General features: G+C 37.1%; 1 protein-coding gene across 1 annotated transcript in view; it reads left to right on the top strand.

Annotated features, from left to right (window-relative positions):
• The window catches only part of LOC140245751 (uncharacterized), a 94609-nt gene that overhangs the window by 39759 nt on the left and 37229 nt on the right, over window positions 1-17621 (top strand). The window contains exons 8-10 of the mRNA XM_072325276.1: window positions 6278-6460; window positions 12462-12644; window positions 15710-15895. Coding sequence (XP_072181377.1) covers window positions 6278-6460; window positions 12462-12644; window positions 15710-15895 — 552 coding nt within the window. The remainder of the gene's footprint in view (window positions 1-6277; window positions 6461-12461; window positions 12645-15709; window positions 15896-17621) is intronic.

Raw genomic sequence — 17621 nt, 5'->3', positions numbered from 1 at the left:
AATTACACTTTTGATAGAAAACAATCTAGTATTTCATCAACCATAAACCCTTAATATGGAAAAAGAAATATCCATTTTGTGGGATGGTGCATCACCTCACACACCTTCTCCGCATACTTCAATAAATACACATTTTCTTACTTTAATGACAAAGACAAATATCTAATATTCCATCACCTCAGTCAGTGTTTTTTTTTTTATAGAAAACTAATATCAGATATTTCACCTAATGGGCGCAACAAATTTTTCAAATTCAAAGTCTGAAAATACGACATTTCCTCTCGTGTGGGAGCGGGCAACCCCATGACAGCACACTTTCATGACAATATATCTTCCTCATGGGGGGGGGGGGGGGGGGGGGAGTCCCATCATATCTCCCATTGCCCGTTTACCTAAATACTACTTTTTATCTTTCCTAATCCTTCATGGAAGCAATTCAATATCTTTCCAAACTTTTGCACTATGATTTTAACTTTCAGTTAAAAAAGACACCCCTTGTGTGCGTGGGAGGGTAGTATCTCTCCTCTAAATGTTCCAATAATTATGAGTGTCAAATTCTCTGATTTCTATATATTATATGTCACCATGTACCTCAAAACAAACAGCAAGTCGCACCCCTTGATGTTACATGAGGGCTCAAAAAAGTGAACGGGGACAGCCTAGTCAATCTTGAGTTTTTCATATTTTCGGAAAGAACTATCCTTCTTCCATATTATGTTTTAATTATGAATCATGACATGAGAAAGAGTATTTTCTGCAGTTTTCCTACAACCTTTTTTTTGGGGGGGGGGGGAGTAGATTGATCATTAAATAATTTAGGGACCCCTTTTAATTTCTTGAAATCTTCAGCACACTCTTCAATTTCAAGTCTAATAACTTTTGAAAGGATAATGCTGCTGGTTTGAAAGTTGGCATTTGTCATTGACAGAATGTGTCAATAGAGCATGTTCAATGTCAGCTTATTTTGATAATCTCTTCATTATTGTTGATCCAGTGGTTTACATCCTGTGTTTTGTCCTTTTTATTGCACAGCTAGTCCGGTTTGGTATAGATTAAGCGCTTGAATAGACTATGTACTTCAGAGCCTCTTTTCTCGGTTCACATTTTTACAGAGTGTACTTTCTTTCCAGTGTTTAGATAGGTTAGGGGACTCCATCTGAATTGAGTTATACATCATTTTAAAGCTTAGAGTCTGTACTTTCAGGATCTGTCCTTAACTAAAAATCCAAGTTTTTTGTTTTTGTTTTTTTGTGTGTGTGTTTTGTGGTGCAGGGTCACATATGTGTCCCTGCATTACAAAACCAGAAAGTCGCCAGACATGGATTTTTTAATTAAGAATAAGTTCTAAAAGAACATACTTTAAGCTTTAAAATGATGAATAACTCAATTATAAATGGACTCCCTTAAAGGGGATGGCTAGTAACACCAATCCCAAAAGGATCGGAACAGTCATCCCCAGGCATTCCCACTGATTCCCACTGATCAGTTACTAGCCATCCCCTTTAACCTACCTAAATACTGGAACAAGAGCACACACTCTGGAAAGTGTGAACTGAGAAAAGAGGCTCTGAAGTACAGGGTCAATCAAGCGCTTAATTTTTCGCCAAGCCACGCTATTTGTGCGATGGAAGGGACAAAACTCAGGATGCCAACCACCCGAGCAACAATAACGAAGGGATTATCAGATTAAGCTGAAATTTAGCATGTTCTAATATCACATTTTGTCAATGATAATTGGCAACTTTTAAAGCAGGAACATTATCCTTTCAAACGTTATTAAACCTGAAATTGAAGAGTGTAAAAAGAATTTCAAGAAATGAAAAGGGGCCTCTTATGGATACATGATTATTCTACTTTCCCCCCCCCCCCAAAAAAAAGGGATTAATTGTCAAAAGCACACTTTCCCATTCGTGTTATTATCTCAAACTAAAGATAGAAAGGTAAAAGAAAAACGGCTCTTTCAGAAAATATGAAATACTCAAGATTGACTTAGTTGACCCATTTCACCTGTTTTGAGTCCTCACGGAAAATCAAGGGGTGCGACTTGTTTGTTTTGTGATGCACGGTCAGATTTAATTTTACCTTATCTTCATAAAATGAATAAGATATTTTTTTTTAATATAAACTATTGGTATTTTTACGTGGAGCAATATACTGCGCCAAAGAAATTCACTGCCACGTATTAAATTGCACATCTTTTATAGCACATGTAGACACTATTGTGAACATATATGCAGCACAGATACAAAAAAAGAATAGTTTTTACTTCTTCACTGATAACTGGCAGTTCCAAAATGGAGCTCACCAGTGGTGTCCTCGTGGTGGACATCAAATGCGGTGGTCACGGGTATTGATAATAAAAAAAAAAAATAAGCTAGCACTAAATTTTAATCTCATGTGTTTGAGGTGACAAAATTGACCATGTGGTAAAAAGTGCCTTCTAGTAGGCTTTCTGTCTAGCAACAAATGTAATGGGGAAAGTTTCTTTCGTAACAAGGACACAGTCCTTGATTTTAACATCCAAATGTTTTTATTTGTTTACTTTACACGTAAGAACTTTTTTTTCAATTTTTATTTCAATTAATGTACAAAATAGTGAGGGAAAAAAGTGTTACTGCCGCCCATTTTGCTCCCCATTTTGCATCTTAGGAAGAGTTGGTTTGATCGCTACTGGTGTGTCATCATCTCTCAATACGTATTTTATCGAGTTCTTCGTGTTTCGAAACAGGGACACTTAAACTTTGTATCGAAAAGCCTAATTGAAAGGTTATAAAAAACTTTAGGAAATGGCAGCCATTTTGGACGTCGTCTTAGATTACGGTACTTTTGTCCGTCAATGTCTCTTAATAATAATGTATTTTACTGAGTTCTTCATCGTTAAAAACATTTATTTCTAAGGCATTGGATTTGTGTATTTGGGTAGCCTATTTGAAAGGTTATAAAAATATCTGGAAAAGGCAGCCATTTGGACGCCATCTTGAATTACGGAACTTGCGTGCGTCATCATCTCTTAATATGTATTTTATTGAGTTCTTCATCCTTAAAAAAAGAAAAAAAAAATGGTGTTTACTTTTCGTATTTGGGTTACCTGGTTGACAAGTTATAAGAATTTCAGAAATGACGGCCATTTTGAACGCCTCCTTGGATAACGGTACTGGTGTGGGACAAAATATCTTGATATGTATTTTACTGAGTTTTTATGCTTCAAAATTAATATTTAGACATTTAGGTTTTGTATAAGCTTCTCTGGTTGAAAAGTTCAAAGAATTTCAGAAAATGGTGGCCATTTTGGGCGCCACCTTATATTGTCGAAAACGCTCAAGGAGAATTTATGAGGACTTTCAGTATGTTATTTTCCACATATTAGGGGATTTCTGGACCTGTCGAGGAAAAAAAAAATCAGATTGTTCAAAAAAATGTCCAGGTTTAAGCCTATTTTGACGTAATGCTGTTGGACTACATGTACAACTGACAGTATGCTTGCCTCTTGTTTAAAAACAAGAAATCTATGGTTATGACTTTCACAACTTGCTATTTGCTCCAAAACAATTCGTTGTCATGTTTTGACTTCTGTCACTACTATACTATCTGACGCAGGACATTGATTGTGTCACGTCTTTGTAACAATGTTTAATTAATTTAACCTTGCGATACTAATAAATGTATATGCGTTCTTCTTACCCATGCACAATGTTTGGCATGTACTGGAATAAAATTATTCAGAAGATTGATTGATCAGTGTGGCTTACTCGTGGACAGAGAGTGAATACATTAATACATTTCCAAAAAAGTCATGTTTCCTTTTGGGGATTTGTGATGCAGGGTCACATATATTTTTGGCGATAATACTTACCAACTTTCCTGTGAGTTTTGTTTAGTATAGATCTGCCTTTAAATGTGCCGATCAATATTGAGCTGTTGCCATATACTATTATTCGTTCAAATATTTTACAAAACGTCATGTCCTGCGATAATCATTTTGCCAGAGCAAAAATTACACAAACGATGACAGTGCTGCTGTTGTTTCTGTTATTTGTGTTTGTTTTTCATGCAAGAGGCATTATGGCACAGCGAATAAAGTTTTATGAAAGGTACATTTCACAATATGAGAAAATGATATTGTCGATGCAATCAAATTTGCACGTTTTATTACGAATATTTGTAATACTTAGTACGAGGTGGAAGATCAATTTGTACATCTGTGTACTAGAATGTACATGGAGAGGATCTTTGACACCGAATTGTCAGTTTTTAACTTGTTATTAGTGGAAAAATGAGCAAAAAAAATGGGATTCCATCCGGGATTCGAACCCGAGACCTCCGGATTGCTAGACCGATGCTCTACCGACTGAGCTATAAAAAGCCATAGTTCAGTGTTCGTCTCAGAAACCCTAAATTCTCAATGCTCGGGTGATCAAAAGCTACAGCAGTGTGTTTGTGAGTGACACACACGCACACACTTAAACCTGGCATAAACTTCGAAGGATAATTCAATTTGGGGATAAATGCGAGGGATCACCGAAATGATGCAGCTTTTAGAGTTTGTAACAAATAAAGAAAGAATAAACTGACCAGAAAGAATATAAATCATTACTGGAAAAATGAGCAAAGAAAATGGGATTCCATTTTTATTTTTTATTAATTTGTTATGAAGTTAACAATTCGTTGGTTGCGTCAACACAGTACGTATTTGTCAGGTATACATTATCATTTGACATTGCATGGGCGTTGATTGTTTTATCTTCGATTTGTGTTAGAGTGCGATTACAAGTCTTTATAAACAATGTGAGCAAGAAGTAATGGATGTACGATTTCCTCTTCTTAATGCTTATTGTTGATGGGTATAGGTGAGGCATGGGAAAGGACTGATGATCTGTGTTGCTTGCTCTAGACTTGTTTTTTTTTTTTTTTTTTGATTGGTTTCAATATTCCCTTCAGTAACTTTTCTTCATTAACGGGTCCATTGACCTTTACATCAGAAATCCTCTAGTCACTGAGAATGTTTGTCATTGACCGAAACTGACCGGATGGCACTCTCCTAAAAGTATGAAACATTATACAAGCGAGAAATCACAAGTTACCCCTCACATTACTTTCAAATGTCTGTTTGGATACGTATATCCATTCTTGTAAATGACACGTTATTTACTGATATGGTATTACTGAAGTGATTATACCTGTTCACCATTGATCACTGGTGGAAGGAACAATGAAAAATCTTCCTTGAATTCTTGAAACGGCAAAGTTGACGATATCCGATCCGCCTCATTACAAACCTAATTTTTATACTCAACGGACATTTCTCTCGTAGTGGAATAAATAATATGTGGGAATATGACAGAGAATTTCTGCTTGCCCAATCATTGTGAAAAGTGGGGTAATATAATACCGCAGGCAATGAAGGCGTTGACATGAGTATTACGAGGCTGTATTCCAGGTTTTGCATGTTATTGCATGTTATGAATCATTATTGAGGTGACATTCACTTGGTTATGCGTTCTAAATGATGTTGATATATGTGACCGTGCACCTCAAAACGAACATAAAGTCGCACACACTGATTTTGCGTGAGGACTGAAAATAAGTGAAGTGGGTCAACCTAGCCGAACTAGACTTTTTCATATTTTCTGAAAGAGAGGGTCTTCTTTTACATTATGCTAAAATTTTGTATCATAAAACGGACAGGAAAGTGTGTTTTTTTTTAGCAATTTACCACGTGTGATTAGGTGTGTCTTTAGAATCCCTTTTTCATTTCTGAAAAACCTTGTCTACACTCTTCACTTTTAACTCTAATAACTTTTGAAATGATAGTGCTACGGCCTTGAAAGTTGGCATTAATTATGGACAGAATGTGTTAATGAGGCACGCTTAATTTCAGTTTAATTTGATAATCCCTTCATTGTTGATACTCTGGTGGTTTACTTCCTGTTTTTTTTTTTCCATTCATCGCACAAACAGCACGGTTTGGTAAAGATTAAGCGCTAAAATAGACACTGTACTTCAGAGCTTCTTTTCTCAGTTCACACTTTTCCTGAGTTTGTGCTTTCTTTCCAATATTTAGATAGGTTAGGAGAGTCCATTTGATTTGAGTTATGCATCATTTTAAAGCTTAAAGTCTGCTCTTTTAGAACGTGGTCTTAACTAAAATTTCACGTCTGGCGACTTTTTTTTTTTTTTTGAGGTGCAGGGTCACATATGTTATTGGCTTTTACTTAATATTCCCTAATTGATTTTTTTTTTCACTTGTTTGATATTCTCTATTTTTTTTCTTTCACAGATACAGGATCTGACGTTGAATTTTGAAAGCTGGCACGACGGTTCTCAACAACAGTCTTCGATGGGGGATGACTTGGCCCAATTGGTTTGCATTATGCCAAGTCTTTCAAGCTTCAGTCTTAACTGTCCCTACCTGAACTGCCAGTTTCTCTCCAAAGCATCCGCCTCGGCATCATCCTGTCAGGTATGCTAGTTAAATTTAGACTGTATGTGATTTTCCATTTTGTCCTCTTATGTCACTTAGCTCTTTGTATAGCTTTTTGCTTAAACTGAAGACCGCTTCTGAGTATATGTGACCCGCTGCAACAAAAGGATCCTAAAGTCGTTGACCGGCGAGCCGAGAAAATCGATTTTGAAGTCAGATCATCAAAATCCGTCAAAACATGCGGATATCTGTTTTTGACGTAATTTTGCAGTCAAATGTATCTTCTATCATTTGCCAAAATTTCGAAGGAAAGGCACGAAAATAGCATTTTTCTGGGCCATGATTTCCCGACTTTCAACGGAACGGAAAAGTGTCCGAAGATTTGGATTTAGCGCCTCAGCTAGACTCCGCCCCTAGCAACAAGGGCGTGATCTCATTGGTCAGTGCGTGACATCCTGGTTACCGTTTGGTCATGCGTAGACCGCTGGCGCTAAGCTTGAATGAACATCGCAGAGGTTGCTAGGAGCATACCTTCTATTGTCAAACGGTTTTCTCGAAACGCTGATTTCTGAAACCACTCGACATGCGCTAATACAATCATCGATATCTCTGCATCCGAGTACTTTTAGGAGCCATGTCATATATGACATTAAAGTGTAAGAGTAGGGGAATAATGTCATGTCATTTTCAGAAAATTGTCCTCCCCCGACTTTGGGATCCTTTTGTTGCAGAGGGTCACATATACGTCTTTCTTTTACAAAATAATGTGCAACATTTCATTTTTTTTTTCAAATATACTTCTCCCTTGGGACATCAATATCAGTCTCTGTTTTGTCTGTTGAGCTGCTTTTGCCAACATACAGGGGATGGAGTAGTACTGGTGGAGAGAAAAATCGGTTTTTAACTTTTTGCGAGAAACCAATATACCACATAATGACATAACACAAAACATACCATCCTCAGAGGAAATCCAAATTTATTACATCAAAATTACTTTTAGACTGGCGCAGATATAAAAAAAAAAAAAAAAAAACATTGTAAAACATGGTGGTCCTATGATAAAAGCTTGGTTTTAATGTTATTAGGATTGCTCTATTGGATATCCAATCCATGTCAAAACATTTTTTTTTTCTTCAAATGAACGTGGGATCCCTCTTGAAATTTCATGAGGTGTCTTTCCTTGTCTATCTTGAAAAATGAAAATAAATAAATATATGTGAGAAACCTGAGGTTAGGTCTCAATCAAACGTATTCGATCCGTTTATGCTTGTAAATTGGACGAGGAAAGGATAAATGATGAAAAGTGTTCTAGAATGGGGAGGACTGTACATCAATTCATTTGCATGAATCATAAACAAACGTTTTGGTTCGGTTTCCTTATCTCTCTTTCAGACAAACTGGAAGTATGCATCACAACTAAATTTGACACTCTGAGAAGAGTCGTTACCAGTACATCATTCTACACTAATATGAAAGTACAGATTGGCTGTGCTCTAATAAGAATAAACCACTTCAGTGGAAGTCATCTCAAAACTGATATTTTTTTCATGTAATAAGTAATGCAAGTATCGATGACGTAGTAAAACGGTCAAAATAAAGATAAAGAGATCATACACACCTGGCCGTGTGTTTCGTGTATTGCCATAAATCACTGTGAGGCACGGTTGTTTGGTTTTGTTTCTGTTATTGTTATCTTACTCTTCGGAACAACTCATCTTCCTTTCGGCCTTTGCTGAAATAGTGGCGTACCGTGGGTCAAGACATTGGAGGGGGTAGGGTGGGCACCTCGTGAAAAAGTAATTTTGAGGGTGTGTATGCTTGTGCATGCGTGCGTGTCTATGTGTGTGTGCGCGCGCTGTCAGTCTGCAGTACATAATGGAATGTGATAAATTCCACAGTGTAGTCATTGAGCAACATTTTAAGTTTTCCTTACATGGATTATGGAATGACGGTGTGAAACGACAAATTACTGGTAGCAACATCAGAAGAATTTCATAACAATTAAATTGAATTTTGACATGTTACAGTCCCCAAACTGCCATTTGTAGCTTTTTTTTTTTTCGATTTGGAAATTAAGAGGGGCGCACCGGGCGCAACTGCTGGCAATTACTGGCAGCAACATCAAGAGAATGGCATAACGATAAAGTGCGAGCGATCTTGAAACTTTTGACACTTTACAGTCCCAAAACTGCCGTTTGTAGCTATATATTTTTTTCGCTTTGGAAAATAAGGGGGGCGCACCGGGCGCAACTGCTGGCAATTACTGGCAGCAACATCAGGAGAATGGCAAAGCTATAAAATGCAAGCGAGCGGAGTGAGCTAGCGTGAAAATTTTGACATTTATAGTCCAAAAACTGCCGTTTGTAGCTATACTTTTACGCTTTGGAAATTAAGCCCCCCCCCCCCCCCGACCGGATTCTCCACTGGTAGTCAAGGGTGTCGGTTTATTTTCTGCACTTTAGAGCATCCCCTAATTGTTTCTTTTTGTGTGTGAGTGTGTTTTATGTACATGGAAAAGTTGGGAAATAGCCCAGATCAAGCCTTATTATTACCATGCAAGACATTTTAATATAGACTAGTTAGTAAAGCAACACTGCAAAATCAATGATCTAGCTTTGATATAACGAAGCGTAAGGTACAAACTAGGTGGACATTCTATATCACATTGCAAACAGTGCAGCGACTCTTTTTGCCGTTCGGATGTTCTGAGTACACTGCGCACATCCTGCTTATATATTCAGAATGGGCTTTTTGAACATTGTTTCACAAAACATAAGTCTTTAATTATGGCTAGAAGAAATCTCAGAAAAAAATATATCGTATTTCCTGATCACCCGTTCATGTCGATTTCAAAAGCAGTTTACTAACCCTTGAATTAACATTTTGGATTTTTTTTTTCCAGCGGGTGGGGGGGGGGGGGGGAGGGGGGAGGGGGTGCACGTGCTCCCCCCCCCACCCCCCCCCCCCGTAGTTACGCCACTGTGTCAGCTGAAAGGTACATTTATCAACTGGTCGCATATCGATAGTAGCATTTAGACAGTTTAATCATATTTGATAATATCAATGCGAAAATATGATTGTAATTTTATTGGGACATACAGTAGTGTACGGGAGTGCTAAAAAGAAACCACTGAAATATAGATTGACAGGGAAATACACTTACATAGACGAGAGGAAACATGAAACGAGACTAGATAACAATGCCACTACTGAAGGAATGTATATATAATACAAAACAGAATGGACAAGACTAACAGACAGAAGATGGAGACAGCGATCTTCGGCGAAAGCATGTTAAGAGAAATAAACAATAGTTGTGGAGATAAAAATGATATTGTGACGCCTGAAAAAAGGGACAAATAAAGGGACATAATAATGTACGGGAATAATATCAAAAAATTCATCTCCTTTGTCATGTTAATTTGCTAAGACGCTTTCGGCAATAGCATAGATGACAAAAAATATACAATTAATTCTTCGAAGGGGAGACAAAGCGAGTAAGTATGTAAGTACGAATGCCAAATTACTAGTTCAGTACGGTAGAATCATACGATAAAGAGTACTTCAGTCACGCAATAAAAAGGGCGTCAGTCTCCTCTCAAAAGAATATATGGATGTGGCATTTTTTTTTTACATCTTTATTCAAAGATTTCCAATAACTTGGGCCTACATGATTTAGTGTGTTTGTATCAATGACCATTCGTAAAAGAGGCGTATGAAATTCATAGGAACTCCTGGGATATATTCATGGAATGATTGATTTTTTAAGGAACAAAGTATTAAAAAAAAGACGGAAGCAAATTATTGCTATACATGTACACGAGTTGCTTTAAATGAAATGATAGAGTGTCAACTGTCTTGCACTTCGCGAAACCGAAGAAAGATGCTTCCGATAAAGAATTATTAATGACATAACCTTTCTCAAGCCGGTCGCATACAATGTGCTTAATACGAAGAAATGTGATGATGTGATCATATTTTCCGTCAGGCATGGCGATATTTACAATCGTGCTCATATTCTTTGAAAACAGATAATGAGGATGGTTGGACGTTGTTAAACTGAAACATATTATACAATCGGGAAAAGGGTACATAATCGGGAAAAGGTAAATAATACTGTAAACCCCTTTTTTTAAACAGCAGGAGAACAAATCCTGATAGAATAAACTCTGATCTTTTTATCAAACTCACTGTTCTGAGCATTCTCACACAAAGAAACATGAATTTAGGCCACTGAAGCAGGCATCTTTGTCTTCATTTTGGGAACCTGGTAAACCAGGTTCCCGTATATCAGTTGCTCCCACGGGAACCTGGTAAACCAGGTTCCCTTAAGGAACGGGTTAAGTGCTTGAATAGACCCTGCACTTCAGAGCCTATTTTTTCAGTTCACACTCTTCCAGGGTAGGTGCTTTCTCTTTAATATTCAGGTACCTTAGGAGAGTACATTTGAATTGAGTTATACATCATTTAAAGGCCAAGAGTACACCTGTATGCTCTTTCAGGTTCCATGTCTGGTGATTTTTGTTGGTTTTGTGATGCAGGAATATGATTGACCATGCAACACAAACTCAAAAAAAAAAAAAAAAAAAAAAAAGGTTGGCAGACATGGCTTTGTAGTTAAAACAGATTCTGAAAGAGCAGATTTTAAGCTTTAAAATGATGTATATCTCAATGCAATTGGACTCTCCTAACTTATCTGAATATGAGAAAGAAAGAACACACTCTGAAAAATTGTGAACGGAGAAAAGAGGCTCTGAAGTACAGTACATGGATTTGTAGTTCAGACATATTGTGAAAGAACAGATTTTAAGCTTTAAAATGATATATACCTCAATACAACATTGGACTCTCCTAACTTATCTAAATATGAGAAAGAAAGCACACACCCTGAAAAATTGTGAACTGAGAAAAGAGTACATCGTCTATTCAAGCGCCTAATCTTTACCAAACCACACTATGTGATGAATGGAAAACAAACAAACAAACAAACAAACAAAGATAAAATGGGGCATGCAGACCACTGGAACAACAGCAAAGAATGGATCATCATGTGAAGCTGATATTGGGTGTGCTCTATTCACACATTCTGTCCATAATCCCAACTTTCAAAGCAATAGTTTTATTTTTTCAAAAGTTGTCTAAAAGTGAAGAATGTGCAAAAATATTTTCAAGAGATAAAAGGGTTCTCAATAACATACCTGACTTCACTATGCTACCAAAAAAAAAAAAAAAAAAAGTGGTAGAAAACCTGCTGAATACACAATTTTGTATTCATTTTATAATGCAAGGTTGAGAACATGACGAAAAAAAAAAAAAAAAAAAAAAAAAAAACTCTTTCAGAAAACATGAAAAACTCTAAATTGACTCGGTTGACCCATATCACCATTTTTTAGTCCTCACATAAAATCAAGAGGTGCGACTTTTTGTTTGGTTTGTGATGCAATATGGTCACATGAAATTATTAATATTCTAAACTCTCTTCTCATATATACAACAACAAAAGGTGAATAAGCACAGAAAACCACAAACCACAAGCCATACTATCTCAAAAAGGTCCATGTATCAACCTTTTAAGATATAACAGGTCAACGAAAGCAGAAAGCATGGGAGTATCATCTGGTAAAGATACTGTATAACCGGTCCCGATAGTAGAAACCACGGGAGTTTGGGCCTACTCATCTAAGGTCTCATGTCAGCGGCTCTTTGAATCACCAAATTATAGTATCTGACGATACCGTCTCATTCATGATTCTCTGTCCTGTTGCAATTATTTTGCCATTGTGTAAATTAGGACGGGAAAAGTGAAAAGGTAAAGAGAAACGTTATTAAAAGAATACAATAAATGTGTCTATCTGTTACGATGTTTCCAGTTAGTGCTTCAAACTTCTCTTTGTGCTTTTTTTCGTGTGTGTGTGGAGCCGTTCTATCAGTCATTGTTTCTGTTTATATTTCTGTTTCTATTTTTTTGTCTGCATGTGAAAAATTAGATTTATGTTTATTCATAAAAAAAAAAAATGTTCTGTTTTTTTCTTTCCCCCAGATTCAAGATCTGAAACTAGTTTTCGACAGTTGGGATGACGGTTCTAAACATCAATCCTCAATGGCGGACGACTTGGCAAAATGGGTATTCGCTATGCAAAGTCTGTCAAGCTTCAATCTTCATTGTTACTACTTGGACGGTGATTTCCTCGCAAAAGCCACTGCCGCAGCATCATCATCTCAGGTATGTCACTAACACGGTTAAACTCTGTACGACCTGACATTAATTTTCGTGGCTAATGTGCAAATTATATGTTTCTCAATGATGTTTTTAGATATCTGTTTTTATCTTTTGCAAAATTCGTCGAGAAGGCTTTAGTCTGTTGCGAAATAAGTGCTTATTCACCTTTTGGGTTGTTTTTTTTTTTTTTTTCATTATTAAAATAAATCTTCCGAATATTCATATTGCATTTGGTCATCTATAAATCTGATATACTGGTTAGGTTTCAGAGTTTATAATGGTGGTATACGAAATAAGAAAGTTTTCAAAATTCTTAACAAATTAGAGTGACAAAGAATGAAGACATAGCATTTGCAAATAAGAATGTAGTACCAAAGAAGAAAGTATGTATTAAATTATGCAGAGGTGGACATGTTAAGCAAATGAGTATATGAATATAAGAACGACCCAAGTCCATGGAAGACCATTTCGAGTAACTAAAAAAAAAAAAACCTTCATATTTTTGTTTGTTTGTCCAATACTATTCTATTTAACTGTGATGGGAAGGCAACATTGTATAAACAAATTATAACATACATTATTATGACAATTAACATTAACATTAATTGTGGAGAAGCCATTTTGTGTGATGGACTTGGGTCGTTCTTTGATTCATATGGACTTGGGTCGTTCTTTGATTCATATACATGATATTCTGCTATAGAGATGAGAGAAGGACGAGAGAGGGCGCTATAATATGAATGTAAGAATGACCCAAGTCCTGCATTCTTACATTCATATAAGATTTAACTCATTTATTTCAGGCACTTCCGGGGGTAATTAGGATTTATCATTTATACACAAGATGAGTCCATGCATAAGCTACAATTTCCCATGTCAAACTGAATTTGGCCAAAAATTGGGCTTGGGTCGTTCTTATATTCATATACTCAAATGGTAAACTGCTAATTCTGTCATGGAATTACAAAGTGGATTTACTGGAAGTCCTGAGCCTCTACATCAGCATCCTTGTTCAGTTTAGTGCAGTATATTTTCTTTTCATCTTCTAGATTATTAGTCTGTTTAATCAAATACCACAACAAATTCAACAAAAAACAGGGTGTATATTCTGGTACAGTAGTCACATCACTTCGCCTCCAAATTTCTAGCATTTTCTTCTGCCATAGATAACCACAAGACAGTGGCATCACGAGGCATGTTGTAGGTTACGAGGCACTAAAAGCACATGGCCGGAGGATTGGGGGGGGGGGGACACCCCCACTTTTGTTTCGCACGAAACAAAGGTATACGTAAGGGTTCACCGCCTTGTTCTCCCCCCACCCACCCCCCACCCACCCACAAAAACACACACTTAGAGATAGAAAGGAAATAGAAACCGTGTGAGCACGGTAATGTATGTTTTTGCGCTGAAGACCTTTTTTTTTTTGCTTTTTTTTTTTTTGCTTTTTTTTTTGCTTTTTTTGCTTGTCAGCTTAAGCAACCCGAAAGTGGATTCAGAAAGATGAGCTAAGGGCAATCCTTTGAAAACGTTACGCATTAACGAATTATTTTTTGTGATAAGGAACCTTAAACATAACAAGATATTGACTGATACTAATCTGGAATATTCTGCTATTCATAGCGATATTGATGCTCCAAGCCATTTTCTATGTTACCAAAGACAGGGAAAGGTAATGTGGTGGAGAGACAAACTGGGTTGGTAGTCACTTTATGGTAAAATAAAGCATTAAATATAATTTAAATTGTTTATAACGAAACCTGGTGGTTGTGTTATATGTCGGAGGGATTCCAAAATTAAGTATGGAGTTCGTAAGACTATGATTCAATTGTGTTGCCGGTATTTCAAAAGTACATTTTCCTATCTCTCTTTGGATTTAGTACAAAACTGCTAATTCTTACTTTCAGAAACTAAAGATTCCTATATCGATCAAACCACTACAATTGTACTTGATTATTGTCAGAGATACACAAGTTACACGAAGGCCACTCCGAAGACAATAATGCCACATACATACTGACAATCAAAGATGTAACACGTTTTACGCAAAGGAAGAATTGAAAATTGAGTTCTCAACCCAAGAGAATCAAGGATTTCTCAGTTACTCTTTCATCCAAGAGCTTAAATTCGATAGGAACCGGTCAATTTTATGGAACATTACCCCTCCCCAAGCAAAAGCTCATGGGGGGGGGGGGGGGGAGGGAGGGCCTCCCCCCGCCCCCTTATGAGCTTTGCTTGCTGCAGGCTTCTCCCGACTGGCGTTAGCTCACCGTATACGGGGTTTGGGCAGTATTGAAATTCGAATGGATTGGTGCAAGTTCCGATTCATCCAGGTAACGTTCAACTAAGGTACATAATTACATCGATTCATCGGGAGTTACTGTGTTGGATTCTGAGAACGGTTCATCAGCTCGTATGATTTGATGGTAGGAAGGTATCGTTGCCCTTTGGCGCAAACGGACTAATAACGTGTTTTTTTCGGAGTCAGTCGTCGAGGAATTTTCCGGATGACAAAACTGTACCTTGGATTTGAGTTTGAGATTGCTGCACCTACTATTGTCCTGCGTACCCCCCCCCCCCCCCCCCCCACACACACACCACCACCACCACCTTTTCTTTTTGTTCTCAATTAAGAAGTGAACTTATGGTCAACATTCCCAAACAACGCGTCTCATTTCCTTAAAGCACCATGAACTGTTTAAAGCTCGACAGTTATAAAGTCGGGTTTTGCTTGTTTTGAAATGGATTATTTTGAATCAAGAGAGATTTTAGAGCGGTGACAGATGAGAGAAAAAAAGAGAGAAAGATGACATATTTTATTAAAATTATTAGTTTCATGACAGATCAGTTTTACGATAGGTTTTACTGTCTTCCTCCGATAATTGATAGCTGTTAATTTTTCATCGCATCTTTCCGTCTTTTATGATAATCTTTATATAAATTGATATTCTCACTGCTCTGATAAATAAATATTAGTTCATACTGTACACACCTTGCTTTTTCTTGTAGTTTGACTGATTATTTTGGTTAATGTGTGTGTGTGGTTTTTCTTCTTTTTTTTTTTCTACAGATACGAAATTTGACGTTGACCATCGATGACTTCAAATTTTATAGTAAAAGTGCGCCCTCTGCGTCCAAAGATATGGCCCAATGGGTGTGCACTATGCCACGTCTTTCGAGCTTCAGTGTAAAATGCTGCTACCTGCTGAGCGATGATTTCTTCTCAACAGCCGCCAAACTGGCGCAATCCTCTCAGGTATATTATTTTAAATTTCACACTATGAAAACGCTGCACATACTTTAAATATGATTTACTTTGAAAATAAAGCGCATTTTCCTTAATTTCATCTTTTTTTGGGGGGGGGGGGGGGGGCGGGAGGGATACTGCAGGAACAGGAAACTGCTAACTCCCAACTATATTCAGTCTAAATAGTGGTCAATGCTTTAAACACTAATCTATTGCAATGCTTATTATTGAGCTCTACTTTCGATGAACACATCATACATTTAAGTATCTGTGTAGAAATCACCATATATAATAAATATAGTGTCTTTTTATCCCGGTGATTAAAGAGTCATCGATTGGAAAAAGCATAGAAAGAGTTATCCTGCACTCTCTCGTGGGTGTGTTAATCCATTAGGCTCTTGTCGTGTAGAAAATTACCACCCTCCCCGAGGCCTGATTGCTTGCCATTAACTTGATGTTATGAAATAATGAAACTTTTTTGGGGGCCTGCTTAGCAACCCGTTCTTACCCTACAAGACAGGAGAACTAATTCCACTTTCCCTTTTAAGAATACTGGATTTGCACCTAAAACAATAGTACACACGTGTCCGACATTCTGGAATAGCCTTGACACTCACATCACTGAATCATTGTCACTCAATTGTGTTAAACGCAAACTAAAAAAAAAAAAAAAAAAAAAAAAAAAATCCTTTGTGAAGGAATATGTTTTATCATAGCACGCAATTTTATTCCAACGTTCTTCTCTTTATCAGATTTGTTGTTTTTTTAAGTATTCTGGGTTTGCTTTTCGTTCTTACAGAGTCGCTCATGTCATTGCTATTCCTGAATTCATGAATCATATTATGATATTAAATGGGTTAGTCAAATACCGGTTAGTGATTGGCTAAACACAGTCACGTGGTGGAGGCACATTGGTTATCTTTGTAATGTTCTCCCATGGGAAAACATTTTCACGTGACAAAATGACAGAAGGCCTATAAAGGACCGCGCGCACAGTGAATTTGGCTCTGCGCGAGCGAGCAATCGAGTGCGTTGTGCTGGTGGTTGACATTGACGTTGACGTATTTGACTAACCCATATAATATAACAGATGATGACTTTTATTGTCGGGAACATGTACCAAACGTTCCACCTTCAGGGTTTGAAATGCTATTTCGGGAGGCTACAAGTCTCTCAATAGCATTTCAAACCCTTCTTGTGGAACATTCGGGATGTTCCCTCCCCCACCAGTCATCACCTACAATGTATATACTATTATGTGCACCTTGCGCATTCTCACAGGTACGTAACCATGTTGCTTGGCTGATGATAAATCTTGTAAGGGTATTACAGGGTGCTATCTTGTTATTTTGTGACGTATTTTATTATTTGTCTCTCGTGCTCTTTGGTTTCTCTTTTCCTGTACGTCCCTTTCCTTCCTTTTATAGTTTTCGTTACTAGGTTGCTTGTTTAACAAGACGATAATTTATATCAAGGGACCTTTTAATTACAAGCTCTGCAGCGGCTTTTAAGTAGGTCCCCCACATTCCATGTTTGTATATATTGTCTTATCTTGTCCTCTTTTTGGATTACAATGCTCTGTCTACTTTTATGTTCAATCGATTGTGTCAAGTCTTTTTTTTTTTTTTTTGATTTGGAACAATGAAACCAAATCACATAAATGAATATCCTAGCCCCAAAATATAAAACAAGCAAACAAACAAGCAAACAAAAACAAGGAAAAAATGTTTGCATG

This window comes from Diadema setosum, unplaced genomic scaffold (assembly GCF_964275005.1).
Source record: "Diadema setosum unplaced genomic scaffold, eeDiaSeto1 scaffold_29, whole genome shotgun sequence".
NCBI lineage: Eukaryota > Metazoa > Echinodermata > Echinoidea > Diadematoida > Diadematidae > Diadema > Diadema setosum.
Note: the sequence above shows the minus strand (reverse complement) of the source record. Positions and strands in the feature narration are given on the sequence as shown.